Source organism: Dipteris shenzhenensis, chromosome 33, assembly GCF_047967505.1.
Source record: "Dipteris shenzhenensis isolate YYH24624 ecotype China chromosome 33, Dip_SZ_1.0, whole genome shotgun sequence".
NCBI lineage: Eukaryota > Viridiplantae > Streptophyta > Polypodiopsida > Gleicheniales > Dipteridaceae > Dipteris > Dipteris shenzhenensis.
The window spans coordinates 29,702,727-29,721,470 of NC_141628.1; the positions used below are offsets into that span (position 1 = coordinate 29,702,727).

Consider the following 18,744-nt stretch of genomic DNA (forward strand, 5'->3'; position numbering starts at 1 on the left):
AACACTCCAACATTCCAATGTCATCCTGCAATTTTTTTTCCTTTGCTTCATCAATAGTAGTTTCAAGGCTTTTTTAAAGGGATGCAATCTTCAAATTCAGGCTGTCAACAGACATGAACATGCCCTCTCTTTGATGGAGCATACATTTTACTTCCTCAATCTAACAGTTGCCTTTTTGGACTCTTCCATTGCTTTCATCAGCATTGCCTTTTTGTTAGCAAGTAGCAACTCTACATTTTTTATATTTTCACGTGCTAATTCATCGCCCTAGATTATGACCAAAAACCTACCCCACTATTGTGTTGAATGCTAGTTATTGTCCATCAAGTCAAATTTGTCCTTTCGGACACTACCTGCTCATCACGACCATCTCTATCCTTGGAGAATCCATTCGCAATATGCCACCTCCATAATTTGCTATCCAAATCCTTTTTCTTCTCTGATTTTTTTATTGACTCCTTTGCTCAAGCCACAAGGACCGCCTTTTCAGTACTATGAGCATCTCACTTGCCATACTCATAGGCAAAGCCCCTTGTAAATGTGAGGCTTACTTTGCTATTGATGGGCCTCTCTTGATACACTTTGTAATGGAGCAAGAGCATGTCTTTGTACCTGTCATTGAATTGGTTGTCCCCATTTTGGACCTCCTTGAAAACAGAGAGCCATAGCTCATTTGAGACATCTAAGGATGATAAGTGGTGGGGGTTCACACCTGTTAAGCGGAGCCCATACTCAGCATTAAAGTCCTCCTTTGTTTTGCAAAATTGCTTTTGTTGCAGATTTTCAAATTGGAGTGTGTGGAGCTTCAACATGGCTATCATACAACACAACAAGAAAAAACATAGGGAGCTCAAAACTTCGACGTTAATTGAGCTAAATCACAACTAAGGAAATCGGGAAGACAAAATATGAAGGCAACGAGCTAAAAATCATGTACTACACACATTGAAACCTTCAATCTAAGCTGCGTGATAAGTGGTTGCCAACCTAAATCAACAAGGAGAAAGTGTCACCAGATGATCAATGTTGGAGAGTTGTTGAAGAAGCAAACACAGATGTGGGGGAGAGAGAAAGCTCGGTGTCCCCACAAAGAGGAAGATGGAGAGAAAGAGAAAGGGCATGCACAAAGAGGAAGCTCAAGCATGTGAGTACGCATCAAGCCACATCCTCCATGCACACTCATAGTTCAATTCATGATTGCATGGGCTCGAGTTTCAATTACGATGCTTGACAAAATTTTCAAAGTTTTGAACTTCAGTTACTAGTGCCAACCACTAGCCAACACCCACTATTTAGGCAAAAAAGTGGTCCACCTTAACATGCTTCTATAATAGAATATTTTTCTTCCATGAACATATACATTTTCCTCTATTGTTGTGTTGACCACCTTGATCATACTATTTCTTTGTGCAATCTCTCTCATAATGCCCCAATTTGAGACATACTTACATTACATGCCTGATATATCAATCTCACTTAAATCCTAATGTTTCACTGAATGCTTGATAATTTTCTTGATGACTATTATTTTCTATGTTTTAATAATTTCTTGCTTGATACATTTCTTGATGACTTCCTCTACCTTAGAAATTTCCTCTATTTACATTATTTCCTATGTTTTAATCACTTCTTTTTGAAATTTGATGCTGAGGATTTGATGGTGACTTCTATTTATTTGATCTACTACTTCCTCTATCTATACGCATAAGCTTGTTCACTTGATTGTCCTATCCTAAGCTTGAATTGCATGGGTTTTTTAATCTTAACCCAATAAGCAGGATTGTAGTTCATGTATTTGATGTTGCTTCAAATGATGAGTGTTTCTGAGATGTGAATGAGCTTTAAATGTATTTCCCAAGAACATTGGTGCAACATGAGCATTAGACATGCATACCAAAAAATTACATCTGTGTTGATTTTGTGGACAAAGTTTACAAATGTGTTCAATGACTTTTAAAAATTCTCTTTTTCATTCTATCACAAAGAAATTCCCAATTTTATAAAGTTGTTACATGGCTCACATGTATCGTATGCTTGTACATGCAAACTTGCAAATATATCTCAAAACAAGAACTTGAGGATAATCATGCAAGGTGTGTTGGTGGGGTTCTAGGTGAGGCTTTATGTGGGAATCTTAGAGATTAAAGGGCTAGGAGTGAACAACAATGCACTACAAGGAAGATACAATGTCAAATGGTTGATAACATCTTATAACAAACTACTACAACCAAATGGAATCTCGAGTGATGAGAGATCAACATAAAGAGAAAGGTAGATATAATAAAACCACAACTAAATAGAATCTCGAGTGATGACTCAGTGATGAGAGATCAATATAAAGAGAAACTCGAGAGTGATGGGACCTTTCCTGATTTCCTAGTGTTTTGTTTCTTTAACTCTAGCTATCCTCCTTGCCTTTTTGTCCATTACATATAATTATCATAACACAGTCCAATTGAAGCTATGCATAGTAGCCTTTCTTATCTCTAAGAGATAAAACGTAGAAACCAATGTCCCAAATTAAGGTGACAAGGATGGGAGAGTATGCTAACACCCAACACAGGTGAAATAAGTTCACATCAAATTCATTTGTCCAACATGAATCTAGGCTCAAACTAGATCCAAGGTGCTCTTCAAAAGTCCATGCACATGCCTCTTAAACTTCCCCTTCAACAATGCCTTTCATGTGGAATCTTAAGAAAAATTTGCAAAATGCGTCATTGAAGTAGCTAGTAGTACTTGCACATTATTTATTCATTATGCATATTTCTCCCTTGTCAAATATAAAGGTTTCAATTAACCATAGTACAATCTCTCCTTATTTCTCCATTGCTCCCCGTCAGCACACCAATAGTGCTCATTTTGATAATTGAATTGACAAAGAATTGAAAGAACATGCTCTGAGATGAAGCAAATGAGTTTACCCAAGCTCTTGTTGAATTGTCAAAGAATAGAGTTTGATCACTGAAGAGGAGACCTCTATGAGCCTGAAGATCTCTGAAGTAGGAATTATCAAACCCAAAAGGAGAAGAAGGATCAAATGGTAAAGGATTTTGTCCCCCACTTGCAAAGCATTGCCCTTGGAGTTGTTGGGCATATGCAGGGTCAATAGTAGAATCAACACTTAGCGAATTGTTGAATCTAAATGCAAATTGCTTACATTTTGCGAAACCAATTGTGTGCGCTCCTGTAACACACAAAGTGATTTGCTTAGAACTTGCTAGAGGGGACATTCAAATGTTATATAGAATACGACAAATGAGATTGCCTAAATATGTCCAAGGATTGTGAATGAACCCAAGGAGAACATACCTGACAATGCAACCAAGTCTTCTAAGGCCAGGCCTTTGGATTGGAAGTTTGAAAGAAGTTGTGCAACATTCAGATTTGACGTAGGTATATTGCCTTGTACCATCGCTTCTTGAGAAACTAAGCTGTCTCTCCTACCCAATGGTACTTGCCAACTCGGTCCACCAAGCTGTGATTTCAAAAGATCATTGTTCTTAGTCCCTCTCTCTCGCTCTCTCGCTCTCTCTCTCTCTCTCACGCGTGCGCGCAATAATAAAACAAACCATGCAAATCTAATATGGTCCATTGCATACTGTGATGGTTGAGTCCTTGCAAAGTCTATGGGTTTTGACCATCTTTAGAAGTACAAAACGTCTCAACTTTGATAGGAAATAATGATCTCATATCCATCGATAGTTTAAAGTTGTAGAAAACTTACAAATTCCACTGACTCACGAGCAGCAAGGGCTATGATATCTGCACATGACACAACTCCTGGGCAGGCTGCTTCAATAGTTCTTTTGATTGTGTTGATCGTGTCAAAGGCCTGTTGAGGTATGTCATTATCGGGTGCATCTCTCTCTGCTTTGTTTCTTGGAGTTGAAGAAATCATGATTGAAGCATCGCATCCCTACACAAAATATATAACAAGAGGTGTATAGTTTTAGAACCACTATTATCATCTTGCTCATCCAATGAGATATGAAGGTCACTTATGATTTGCATGCACATAACTAAAACAGTTTAAATAAGAGCAAGAGCTTAGATACTCTTTCAATGTAATGACTTTAAGATTACATGGCAAGATCTTCAAGGAGGCAGCAGATACAAACAAAGCAGAAATTCAAATTCAATTCTTACCTGGACAAAGCAATCGTGATTTATCAATCTTAATGTCGAAGGTGCAACAACGTTGTTATTTTCTGCTAGCGATCTGAACGTGGAGCTTACAATGAAAGCTAAATTTGGGCATGTTTGGTCGTAGAAATTTGCAGTCAGTTGAGCTTGGGCAAGACCCAACTGGTACAACAGAAGAACAAGTGTATTGATCAAATGCATAATCTGCCTGGTCATCGTGAACTTATTCTTGACCACCCGCAATGCTAATATCTTGCTGATGTTGTATCCGCAGAATAGAAATCACCTCATTTCATAGCCAATAAACCTGACAGGAAAATGTACACAGAGAGATTGATAAATCTGCTAATAAAGAGTGGAACAAAAGAGATACTTCATAGGCGCAGCCGCCTGGGATCTAATAAATAGCGCCGTGCATTTTAAAAAAATGGAGATCCAATTCCACAACAGAGAATGAATTTTATTGTCGAATTTGAAGAATAGCATCAGAAAGGTTCTAAAACAATTTTGCTCAGATAGCACATCTACTTTACCATTTGATAAGCCTGAAACAAACACAGTTGGAATCGCCAAAACTTTTCAAACCTGACTTTTGCTCGCAAAGTTGGATGGGTAGTATATGAAGCCTAATCGCTTTTGAGACTTCTAGAGCTGGACAACGTGAATCCCAAAACTACAGAAATTTTCTTCTTGAATTTACTCACGGGATTCCGATAATAATGAAATTCGTCACTTTCCCGGCATCCAAATCTGAAACTGAGTGGAATGGAAGGATCACAACAACGAAGCAGAACCTATAGACCGCATACATGTTATGGCAATTCGTCACAACATTTCCTTCGAGGCTGATCGGCTGTGGAGGTTCTTGACACTTGGTGCCTAAATTGCCAGGCTAAAACTATTAAGGCTTTCCAGGTGCGAGTTTCTGCTGCTCTCACAAACGCTCCCTATTTCTTGAATCTCGATTGCTATCACTACATCAACAATAGTAAAGCTCTCCGTGAAGCAATGTGCTTCATGATATAAATTTGATGAGCTTTGTGCAGGGTGGAATTGATTAGCTAAGCGAGGCAGCATACGCTCAAGGCGACAAGAGGCCCGTAAACTCTACCCATCTCTCTCTCTCTCTCTCTCTCACACACACACACACACGCGCGCGCGCGCGCGCACACACACAGAGGCTAAGGGGCCGGAATTCGATGGCTCAATCTGCCATCCTCGAATGAATCTGAAATCGTACAAACCGACAGCGCCGAGGCCCTTGGCAGGCAAAAACGAAGGTGAGAGAGCGAGAGAGAATACCTCGAAGAAGGCAGCCCGTTGGATAGCTAGAATCTGAGGCGCAGCTGCCGACATTATATCTCGACGAAGATCAACGTGACAAAGGTAAAAGCGGCCTCTAATTATGTCCAACCACGTTATTATTAGCGCAACCTACCCATTCGGGACGTCTCTTTCCTAATCTCGTTACTTGCATTTTATTAGCCACATTTCACCTTTTTGGCCTTAAGAAGAGATTTTCAGAAAATCATGAGTTATTTTATGATCCACTTAATATTTCTTTTCTCATACTTTTAGCGCTCTCTCTCTATCTCTCTTTTTCAATTACCCTCTTTGAAGGAGGTTGTGAGAAGAAGCCCCCTCTACTTTGCTGGAGAGCCCCTGCATATGAGGAGCTGGGTATGAACCGCCCCATAATTGAGCATTTGGAGTGTCATTTTGCTCCTGGGAAGCAAGGCCGTCACAATGCACTAAATTGTTTGCAATAATGTGAGTGAGATGATCGTGGAGGGGCTCTCGATTTTTAATTTTACTACTGAGAAAAGTAGTAATGTTGATTTACAAGAAAGGCTGGGGCTAACCATACCATTGACCTACGAGAGTGGAGAACTGCACTAGAACATTTTCTTGAGAGACACTGACAATAGAATTATTGAGTAGCGTGATACGTAATTAACATGCCAAGGTTTTCCTTCCCATCTGCCGGAGGTCCTTGTGCAGGAAAAGTCTATGCCACCATATGCCGGGGTAAAGAAAGCATTGGAAGAGGTGCATGAATAAAATCTCATCTTACATCCTGATCCTCCGGATGAGGAAATTGTTAGAGTCATGGGAATATTAACGGCGGAGGAGTGAAGTCATGAGTAGATGAAATCGACTCAAGCTGCTCAGCTTCATGGGTAGAAGCATGATAATGTGGTACACTAGCTACTACATTTTGCAATGGTAACCACCACTAGTAACCTTCATGGGTAGAAGCATGATAAGGTGGTACAATAGCTACCACATTTTGCAATGCTTCTATCCTCATCGAATTGATCTAGCTGATTTTGCATTGATATGATGTTTTGAACTATCTCAATCTAAACAATCCCTACTTCTTTTGTATTTAGCATAGGTTGTTTTTCTGTTAAGTCGATTGTATTCTTCAGGTCCATGTTTTTCACCTAGAATAGTATGGGCAGACGGCTCACAGAGGGTCCTGTTGATTTTGTTGTCGTGATGGCTTTTGCCCAGTAGTTCTTTTTTGGGCACTGGAATAGGTTCTTTTGATGTTGCTTCAATCAATTCTAGTGCAACTTTGTTTATTGCATCGATCATCTCTAGTGCAACTTTGTTTATTGCATCGATCATCTCTGGTGCAACTTTGTTTATTGCATCGATCATCTCTAGTGCAACTTTGTTTATTGCATCGATCATCTCTAGTGCAACTTTGTTTATTGCTTTGATCATCTATAGTAGGTATAAGTTTGTTGTTGAATCGCCCTTGCAATTTTCTCCATCACATAGAGAACCTATTAGATTTGATTGACATCATTGCTTTGCCCAAACCTTTGTCTTTAGGTTTTATGGCATGATTGCCCTCATGACTTTTGTGGTCATATTGAGGGTCTTCAATGTTTCCTCCATCTTTGATGTCGCTTTCTCCTAGGCTCTTGAAGAGAGCTTTCTGTTGGAGGCAGGTAAACAAAATGGTCATGCACAAATATATGTCTTTGATGCTATGAGGGACTTTGGAAGACATCATACATATAGTAGCTCAAAGAAAACAATCATGCAGGAGCATATGGCTCTGATCTACTATGAGGAAATTTAGAAGACATCATATAGACTACTTAGCTAAGAGATGGAATGCATGAATCAATTTATAGTATTGATAAGAGAAGTTACAACTATGTAGGAATATGGTGATGATTATGAGTAGGTGTGCCTATTCACTTCACCGTGCAAATGTGTGAATGGAGATTAGAGTCTTATATCCAACATACTACTACCTCAATCTTCAAGGAACCAGCCAAGGGACCAACTCTTGAACATCCCAAGGTCTTGCTTTTCTAATCTAATGCTTCTATAGTAGGAGGGACTTTGCTCGATTTGGGAATGCCTATTGTCCATCTGGTGGATCCTGCATAAAAACCTCTTGTCCAAGCGATGTTAAAGGCTACCACTCACATGCATTTTTATTCCTCCAAGGAGATAGGAGCAGATGTATATTATGGATATAGCAAGTCTTCCTAGAGGTTCCAATCATCAGGTTCCACTTTGTAGGTAGAGTCAACCTTGAGATGGGGATTGAGTCATTTGTCTAGCTTTACAAGCTGGGGTTTGAATTCTTTGAATGGTATAGGAAAGTACTAGTAGCAGTGATTAAGTAGTATGACTAATCATCTTGAGTTGGACTAATTGCAAAGGCGATTGATTTTGGATGATTTTCCACATCATGGAAGAATTGCAATTTGCAAAGACATTACTTGCTCAAGTTCTATTTTTGAGATGAGTTGAATGAACTGGAAATAAGGTGCACTGTGAAGTACTCAAGATAGGACTTTGGAGTCTTGTCAAAATTGAATGGTTCCTAAAATTGTCTATTTTGGACCTCTTCAAGGAGAATGTCTATTTGAAATGTAAATCATAGCGTTAAAATTTATCACTATAGCTAGCCACATGCTATCTCATTTGCACAAAATGTAAAGCTTATAATATTCACCAACAAGATTGTTATTATGACCCACAACTTATTGAAAGGTTTTAAAGGTGGACTACTGTGTCAATCTATTGTTGTCTATAGAGTGCCCATGTACTAGAGCCCAATTTGGCTCTTTGTAAAGTTGTTTTGATCAATACCACTAACATCATAAGCTAGATCATAAGGTTCATTTTCTAGAGGCATATTTCTATCTTGACCACTCTACAAATAAGGGGTAGTAATTAAGTATATTGGTAGTGAGCTTGTAATCGATACTTTTCTTTCCAATCATTTAATCTGACCTGCTCCTACCTCATAAGATCCTTTTTAGCATTAACAAGATCCTTTTGGGCATCTGTACCTCTTGTTCTAGCTTTTTGTTCTTAGACTTTGACACTATTCTATATGAGATCCATTCTCTAAGCCCTAATCTTAGCCCTTCTCTTTCTAGCTATTTTTAGTATGTTTTGAGTATCATGGACAGCCCAAGCCCAAGCTTTTGCAGCAAAAGTGTGCTTGGAAAAAGCATTTTGCCAAGCCTTCCCAATCAAAGATTTAACACTCTTTAATAAGAAAAGCTTTGGGCTTTAAATCGAGACAAGCCCCTAACACTAGGCCCAAAGCTAGATCTAAGTGAGACAAGTTTATGGTCTGACAAACTTAGAGAAGGTTTCTACTTTGAAGGATAAATGATTGCTCAACAGTCCCTGAGAAGCATAAAACCTGTCTAGTCTAGCCTCCCTTAAATTATCTCCTACTTGATTGTTGCATCAAGTGAAATCACCACCAGTTGTTCACATCTACCCATTTCGAGTGCTCCATGCAATCCTCCCAAGGCAGTAGCTCAGTACCTCTAATGCATGTCCCCTTTTCAAGCCACATGTCTGCCTTGCATTCCACCATATTAAAATCTCCCATAGTAAAACAGCTACCATCTGCACATTGTAAAGATTCCCATAATCCTTTTCTCTCCACTGCTCAGTTAGGGGCATAGAGAGAATTTAGTTTTCCTTAATGAGACATTTAAGTGTTACCCATCTTTGTGATCATCTATAATGACTTGAGTGATACCATCCTTGTAGTGAGATAGGACTCCAATGGCTATCCCACCTTTACTCTCCACATGTGAAGCATAAAACCATACTCTTCTTTTATCTATAGCTTTCAATCTAGTCTCTATAATATTCCCAAACGCCTTGACTTCTTGTAATGCTAGAAAGTGAGGTGATAAAGAGTTAGCTCCTCTCAACCAAAAAGCTAGTTCCTCACTCCTACCAGGGTCCATTAACCCTCTAACATTAAGAGTCAAGAAGGTAAAAAATTTATCTGGCATTCTTTTTCTGCCCCTTTTTAGCCTTGGGGTTGGGGTTGTTGACTTGGACAGTGGCAGCTTTGGTTTCCTCCTCTTGTGTTGAACCACATTGAAGGCCTTACCTTGGCTAGAATCATCTTGATTAACTGTGTTGACAGGAGTACCCTTCAATTGATCTTCTTCTAATTCCTCTTCACTCTCTTCAATCTCTTCCATAGCATCCTCTCTGTTGACATCCTCTTCAAATTCTTTTGACCACCCAGCTTCTATCACCATATTGTCCTTGAATTTGCTACTATTTTCAATGGTATCTTCTTTATCTCTTAGAGGTTCAAAAGGATTCTTGCTTGTTGAATCTAGAATACTAGCACCCTTGTCTTTTCCACTATTTTTTATCACAACATGATCTTCATGCTGATTATTCACTGGAGGTGCTTGAGTTTTAGGATCCCACCTTTCAGCAGGGGCAACTTGCTTGACCATAGAGGGTTCAATCTCTTTGGTCTTGCCCCTCTTCACCAAGGGACAATTTTTCACCAAGGTTCTTATAAGTCAAAGGTTGCTCCCTATATATGCTACCATTTCTATTAAGAATGGTAAGAGTCTTGGGCATCTCCTCAGCTATATCCATCCTAATGCAAATCTTAGGATTACCTCTAGGATTTATAAAATTTTCATGTTCTACTCCCAGCACTTCTCCCAAGCCATAGCAAAGAAAGGGTAGTTGATTGCATAGATATACAAGGGTAAGTCAGGGAGTTCCACCCACACAGGGATTCTCATAGATGTAGCGACATCAGGGGAGAATTCCTTAGTCCATCACTCTAGATATAGAGGCTAATTTCTAATGGTCCACATACATTTAGAACATTCATACCCTTGTAAATGTATATGCAACATTCTCCTTGCTATCACAATCTTGCAATGCGATGTCACCAAGTGAGACCCTTTCTCTAACGAATCGCTCTCTAACATCAGTGTGTATTTGTCTTGGAGTGATATATTAGAATCTTGGTTGATGCTTGAGTCAATTGATTATCACAATATATTGTTAGATTTGGCTTTAACTCATCAAAGTATATGTTTCACACACTTGGAGTCTTCTAGGCCATATAGCCTCACATGCACTTGACTGTGAATGCCCTATATTCTTCTTCTATTGAAGATCAATTTTTTGAAAACCATGATATAGGACCTTGTGTGGCCCTCTAGGTTTCATGATCTCTTACATAATCACTATCACGGTATCCATCCAACTTTGGATGACTTCCTTTATATTCTATTTTAAATTGTATTGTACCTCTAATGTACCTTAAGGCTCTCTTGGCTATATTCCAATGAGATTGGTTTCCACATAAACTATGTAAGTGAGCATAAGAATAACAAATATGTGATAGTTAGATATATAAAAGATCTTATGAGCTGCTAATAATACTTGTCATTGACTATAGGATTTTTTGAATATTTGGTAAGCTTCTACTCCATGGAAGTTGATGCAATCTTACAATCTTCCATAAGAGACTTCTCTAGGAGACTACCCACATAATTTTTGCTCACCCATGATGGTGCTATTTGAGTCTCTCTAGAACTTAGTAACAATAATGCATAGTTCTTAAGATCTTTCATGTTGACCTCTATAGATGATTTGTCAAGGGACAGCATTAGATCATGCATGCAATTCCATTCAAAAGGTAATTCTATTTGGATTCTTGTAAGGTGAGATTTTATTCTTGTAGTTCTTAGAAAGTTGAGACTTTATTCTTGTAAGTTGAGACTTTATCTAGGGTAAGGTGAGACTTTATTCTTGTAGTTCTTAGAAAGTTGGGTTTTGGAGCTGATTTTTTCAAGTTGGGTTTTGCAGCTGATTTTGTCAAGATGGTATCCACTCTATTTGGGACCGCTTTGGCTATCGTCTGTCTAAATGGTGGAGTGGTGGGAATGTATGAGCCAAAGCGGTCTATAAGACAAGGGTGCCTCCTAGCCCCTCTATTGTTCGTGGTGTGCATAGTGCCCCTTATTCATTTCCTAAAGGTGGCTATCTTAGATGGACAAATTAAAGGGGTTCATCTCTCATCAGGTGAGGATTACCAAAAAGCGAGCGACAAAAAACGAGCAAGCGAGTGATACAAAACAATAAAAAAGTTTACAAATTCCCTATTTAAGTAGCAAAAAAATATAATAATTCAAAATTCCATATATTTCCTCAATGCTAGAAGGTTAAATATGCATAGCCACTAACACTAATTTCACATCACTTATAAGAGAATTGGTATGTTTCATTGCCAAGTCATCGTTAGTATCAAAGACAAACCCTAATGCAATCAAGTTCTCTATTTCCACCATAGTAATTGAATTGTTCCAAGAGTGAATAGAATTAAAAAAGCTAAGCATTTGCATATGCATGGAGTCTAGACTAATCCATTCAAGGACAATGGCTCTTTATCTGCCCCATTGGTGTTGGCAATGCCTGCATAGAACTGCCTGCTGATGGCAATGTTGTGATAATGAATCAAATCTACTATGTTCCAAACATATCTTACAATATGATTTCGCTCAGCAAACTAACTAGTCCTGATAACTCCATCATACAACCTATTGCTTTGGCATTATCGACTGGGCCATTTAAATCACAACACCGTGAAACTCATGGCTAAAAACAAATTAGCCCATAACTTTTGATTGTCTTCGCACAGTCGACTTACATTGTGTGAAGGTTGCATATTTGGTAAACTAGCCAACTCTAAATTTTCTCAAAATTTACAAAAATGACTCAGCCTTTGGAACTAATCCACAATGATTTATGCTCTCTACCTACACGTTCACTTACCAAAAGTCGTTATTTTATCACGTTCATAGATGACTTTACCCAGTTCACTGTACTTTCTTTCTTGAAAGACAAAACATCTGACATGGTAAGAGTAAAATCCTCATAGCTCTCTAGCCAAAGCTAGTAAAGTTAGAGCTAGACCATAACTATATCTTTGCTCTCTTTCCAATGTTTTGAATGCTATATTTTGTCTACCTTTAGTTGATAGGCTCTACTTCAAGTACAATTGTGACCATAAATTCCTTATTGATTGTAAAAGGGTTGGCAAGGCCTCAATATCACGTTCACATTATATCCATTGTGCACCATAGCCCAAATTCTATGGTGCCATTGTCCATCCCATTCTACAATAATATTACAAAACCTCCAATCTTTCCTTTCAAGATGTAGATTTGATAGTCTCTCCAAGACATTTTGTTGGTATGTTACTACGATTCCAAAAGGAACCATCCACACCAACAACTGCCCAAAGGCATGTGTAAGAGTGATGTCCTCCTTGTGCTTCAAAATCCCAAGTCCAAGTGCTTTAAATTGCACCCCTCCATCTATTTTTTTCATTCTAGACTGCACCAACACAAGTGTGAAATCTTAGGCTAGCTTTGCATGTTTGCTTTAGTAATGTTAACAACTTCTCAATCTAGGTGTCATCAAGGAAAAGAGAACTGATAATCTGGGATGTAAAAATAGCAAGCTATGCTCCCTCTTTTCAATTTGTAGATGCCTTCTTCAAAATCCCAAACAATTTTATATGGATTTTCTTGATTTTAGATTTGCACTTTAACCGTTTATCATTAGGTTTACTTAGCTTTCCTATCAAATGCTTAGCCATTGTTTCAAATGACTTCCTCTTGCCCAAATAAATGCAGATCAAGGAGGTGGTTGTTGGTTGAAGCAAAAGTTTGGGACAATTCTAGTATCTAGCTATGGCTAAATATTTACTTAGACTAAACTCTTGTTTTTTTCCATAGAAAAAGGAAAGTTCTATTAACACTTAAAAACACCATACAAAATAGCTTCTAGAGGTGTTAAGGGGTTAACTAATCAACCCAAAGTTAGTATCGAAATGGTTAAGTGTTTTAACAGTTTGAAGTTGTAACTGTATATACACCTACCAAGTTGGGTAATAGAGAGAGCATGTGTGAGCAAGAAAAAGAGAGCATGAGAAGAGAATATGCAATACGCGTTCTTATAATGATCTATTCTATTGAGCAATGAAGACTTGGATCTAGCAATCTTATATTCTATACAGTATTCATCTATTTCTGCTTTGATGCAATGTCTTGTGCGTTGTCTTTTGAATCTGAAATAAGAGATAGTAAGGTCCATTTTACTTTGTAATCAAGAGATCTTAGATGTTTTGCAAATACTAGCATTTGTTGGCTCTTTCCCATGGCTTCCATAGGAAGAGCAGGGTATTCTCATTATGCAAGGTTCCGAGGCTTTTTTGTGACCTATAGATATATCGGGGTTGTTGTTTGTAGTATACGTGTAGCTTAGGACCTCGAGTCGTGTTCCAGTGAGAGACGTAGGCTTAACTGTGGTAAGCAAACATAGTGCATGCATGTGTAAAAGGAACGTGTATCATCATGGTTGATAAATGAAGGCTTTCGCCTTCATTAGGGGTTGAGGGGTTTAGGAGGAGTTTAAGGGTTAGAGGGAAGTTTAGGGTTTAGAAGGAGGTTCCAAGGTTTAAACAAAGGTCCAAGGTTTAGAAGGAGCTCCAAGGTATAGAGAGAGGTTCCAGAGTTTAGAAGAGGTTCCAAGGTTTAGAAGAGGTTCCAGGGTTAGAAGTAGGTTCTAGAGTTTAGAAGAGGTTCCAAGGTTAGAATAAGGATCCAAGGTTCAGGATAGAGTACATGGTGGAGAGCTTGTCTCCCTCATAGGTTATGGAGGTTAAGGGTTGAGGAACTAAGGGTTTAGGGAGAGCATAGGAGTGGGAGAGGAAGAAGGTGTAAGAGCATGGGGGAAAGAAGAGAGAGGAGGGAGGAGGAGGAGGAGGAGGAGGAGGGAGGAGGAGAAGGGAGGAGGAGGGAGGAGGAGAAGAAGGGAGGAGGGAGGAGGAGGAGGGAGGAGGAGGAGGAGAAGGGAGGAGGATGGGTTACAAGGTTGGAGGAGAGGGGAGGAGGAGTTGCAAGGTTAGGACATACTTTTGGACGTGGAGTGCAAGGAAGCATGGACACTTGAGACAATTGCTTGGAATACCAAAGTAGAACTCAACACAATGCCCCAAAGAGTGTGGGCTTCATTCCATTATGGGGTATTTATACAAGTTGGAGAGCTTCTCTCTCTGCATGTAGGAATTGTAAGACATTCTCTCTCTGCATGTAGAACTTGCATATAGAAGTTGCATGTAGAACTCGCATGTAGAACTCGCATGTAGGAGTTGCATATAGGAGTTACATGTAGGAGTTGCATGTAGAACTTGCATGTAGGAGTTGCATGTAGGAGTTGCATGTAGAACTCGCATGTAGAAGTTGCATGTAGGAATCGTATGTAGAACTTGCATGTAGAAGTTGCATGTAGGAATCGTATGTAGAACTTGCATGTAAGACATGCAAGTTGGATTTCTAAGAGGGATTATTTCTAGCCTTATGCATGTACAAGCAGAGCTTTGCCACTACCCTACACACACATTCTGTTCTACCTAAGTCCATGTTGGCATAGAGATAACAACATTTCACTTCAACAATGTGTTGGTAGTTTTGGCGTATCTATTCATGCAAAAACATCGGAGTTTTGTATTTTGCTGGCAATCTTATGGGTTCGAATACCCAGCAAGGTATCCGTCACACACATTCTGTTCTACCTAAGTCCATGTTGGCACAGAGACAACAGCATTTCACTTCAACAATGTGTTGGTAGTTTTGGCGTATCTATTCATGCAAAAACATCGGAGTCTTGTATTTTGCTGGCAATCTTGTGGGTTCAAATACCCAACAAGGTATTCGGTAATCAAAGACCAAAGTTGATAGTTTTTGTGACATGGAGAATTGTGCACTATTGGGATGACAATGCGGTCGTCTCTATGCCAATCCAAACGGGTGGAGCAAAAAATTCAATCTAGCAGATGAGATTGTCTCAATCTGATGCTTTTGAAATAAGGTAGGCTCCGACAATCACGAACCAATTTGGAATCAAGTACAATGCAAATTGATTTGAATTGATTATGCTAACCTTCTTGGCATGGCAATGCACATGTAGGAGAATGAATGTCTGCACATCGCCAAGACGACAACCCCATATATCCCAAAGAATGTGCTTGCAACTCTGACTCTGTGAAGAGTAGCAAAAAGATGATGAAGAAGTGAAATTAAATGCTAGAATGGCACCAGCAAATTTATCAAGGAAGAAATGTGTAATCCGAATGGTGACATAGAAGAAACTGATGTCAGAAGCCAGAGGATGAATCAAGGGGGAATCTTGAAATTTCAAGCATTCTTGGAGCAAGCCATTTTAATTTAACAAGAATCAATCACCAACTGCCATTTGACCTCCTCCAAACAAATGAGGAAGATGTTGATGAACTACCACCAAATCTCCCAGAACTCAAAGAGCTTGGGGACGAGGTAGCAGCAAACGGATTCAAACAAGCAGTAGAAGATATAGTCACAAATAGCGACAAAAAATTAGAAGATCAGGATGAAGATTTTGAAGAAAAAGTAGAAGACTTGGACAAAGAATTTGTAGCCAAAGAAAAGACTTGGACAAAAAATCCCAAGAAAAAGAAACAGATTCGAACAAAAGATCCAAAGAAAAAGAAACAAATTTAGATGAAAGATCCAAGGAAGAAAACAAATTAAATTTTGATGTAGAATCCAACCAAGACAAAGAGAATCCGGCTTTCCATACTCTGCAAATGGATTTAGGAAAATGTCACCTATTAGGAAAATATCATGAAAAGCATAACTACTTGAAAGGTCTTGAATTACTAATACATATTAATGACACGAAATTTTTTATATCTTTTACATGGACAACAATCATGGTGGAGAGAGAAAATAGGGTATGACAACATCAAACCCAAGACGAGGGCAAAATCTTGTGAAACTGCAAGATTTGTTATAGTGTCATCATCGATGATCTCAGGATGGAATCCTTAGATCCTATAATCACTCCCTGATTCTCTCAATCACACCACATGACACACTGTAGAATCTAGCAATCATGTGAGTTGGCATACTGCCTACCTCACTGCTTAGATCATGCACACAAGCACACCTACTAGCACACTTCTAGTCCTATGCTCTCACATATGATCAACCATGATGTGATCCCATTACATTATACCATCCATGAGTTTGCATTCTCAACACCCCCTCTCAAACTCATAATGTAAATTCCACCCTCCTTGAGCCTCCACCCACGTCCTAGTGCCACCTCATCATCCTCTTCAACCTTCTTCCACCTCTTCCATGTCTATCCCATTTTCCCCAATTCTTCCTGAATCTTGCAACATCGATTTCTCCACATCCGACCATTAACTTTCAAAATACTTTGGGCTCTAGCTTTCACACACTAGGTAGCACCTTTCCACCGTTGGGATCGACAGAATTGTACTCTGAGCTACTGTGCCACCCTATTCTTTGGTCACTAAACTTCCTCAAAATTCTGCCTCTATAGTCACAATTTCAACCTGCCCTATTAGCCGCACTTGGACAACACTTAGGGCTAGCTATTTTTGAAATTTGAGCTCAATCCGACCATAGATGAGGGAGATATCATCTGAAAGCTACTCATGAGCTCCTCAATTTTGGCCCGTAGCGGCTAAATGCTTAGTTTGGGGGAAACAGTCAAATGTATGGTCAAAATTCAAAATTTTGAAGGGGCAAGGTGATCAAAAGTTTCCTTCTTTATCATATAATTTTGAAGGGGCAAGGTGATCAAAAGTTTCCTTTTTCTTTTGGTCATCTGCTCATATAATGTCTTCTAGCATCAATTCAAGATTGATCTTTGGGTTGCTATCCAGTTTGACTATGTTTGACTATGTAATGTTTGGATGATGAGCTTGACAACAATGATGTAGCCTATTTGATGCTTGAAGGTGACTCAGTGATGAATGTAGTTTCTATCATGATAGTTGAAGGCTATTTGCACTTGGATGGTCATATTATGAGTCGTGTGAGCCTTACCTTTGTACAAGAGTAGCCACTGCCCTTGTAGCAATGATAAGGCGTAAGACCCTCTTCCCCAAGAGTACTTTCCTTGGATTACAACATATGGAAATATGGTATGCATTTGGTTATACATGTGAGGCCAAGTTGTTTGAGGCTTCTTCTTTGGTGGCATATCCCATGATGAACATGAAGGAAAGAACCTTGAAGATCAAGAAAGCACAGAGAGCTTACTTCATGAGCTACATCGACAATAAAGACCAAGAGGAAGATGATGCAGATCAAGATCAAGAGGAAGAACAACACCAGAATCTTAGCATGACAGTGAAGAAGAAGGGGGCTTCCAAAGCTCCTTCTATCCCTTTCGATGATAGATTGTTTTGAAATGATGTATTCCCTAGCATTTGCCTCTTCATGATGATGCAATCAACCCAAAGTAAACTCTTTGTATTGAGTCATGGTTACACCTCTAGCCCACATCTCCTACATCTTCCACACCTCTGAGCCAGCTTGGTAGACACACCCGTTGTACCTCTGAGCTACTACAAGTGGACAAGTCTCTGCATTGATCATGGATGACCAAGTTATGTCATACCTACACTCTTTTGGCTCTGATACCATGTTGAAATGGAGCACAACGGAAGCAATGGATCATAAAACAAAAGACTGTATTCATGGAGAATGCCCAATATATAGGCAAGAGAGTATACATCTTTAACATCATCGATGATCTTAGGATGGAATCCTTAGATCCTATAATCACTCCCTGATTCTCTCAATCACACCACATGACACACCGTAGAATCTAGCAATCAGGTGAGTTGGCATACTGCTTACCTCACTGCTTAGATCATGCACACAAGCACACCTACTACCACACTTCTAGTCCTATGCTCTCACATATGATCAACCATGATGCGATCCCATTACATTATACCATCCATGAGTTTGCATTCTCAACAACTCTCCCTCTCTCTCACCTTCTTCCATTCCGCTTCCATTGTTGAGATCTCTCATGACTCCATTCATTACTTTTTCAATTTCATATATATGCATGAAATATCTTTTAATCTATGAATTTACAAAATTCATTGAACTCATGGGATCTCTGTCCTCCTTGATCGTCACCTTAGAAGATCTTGATTTACTTGCAACTCTAACTTTCTAGAAGCGCTTTGAATTCTTTGTGTGTGTGTGGGGGGGGGGGCATGGGTGTGGGTGTAGGTGTGTGCGTGCGCATGCAAGTGTGTGTGTGTGTGTTTTTCTTTGTGCGCTCCCTTACTCTCATATGGTATTAGGGCTAAATTTTGCTTTTGCCTAGCTTTGATTTTGGGTTTATGGTTTGAAAGACCTTGTTTATGGTTTGTTTGTTCTAAGTGCT

At 39.2% G+C, this 18,744-nt stretch overlaps 1 protein-coding gene across 1 annotated transcript; it reads right to left on the reverse strand.

Moving 5' to 3' along the window:
- Positions 1-2,792: 2,792 nt before the first annotated feature.
- LOC147879938 (peroxidase P7-like) lies at positions 2,793-4,362 on the reverse strand. Its single transcript, XM_087372138.1, has 4 exons — positions 4,150-4,362; positions 3,728-3,919; positions 3,313-3,478; positions 2,793-3,187 (listed from the first exon to the last, which is right to left on the reverse strand). Exons 1-4 carry the CDS (start codon positions 4,360-4,362, stop codon positions 2,793-2,795), a joined length of 966 nt encoding a protein of 321 aa, XP_087228264.1.
- Between the last annotated feature and the right edge of the window lie 14,382 nt (positions 4,363-18,744).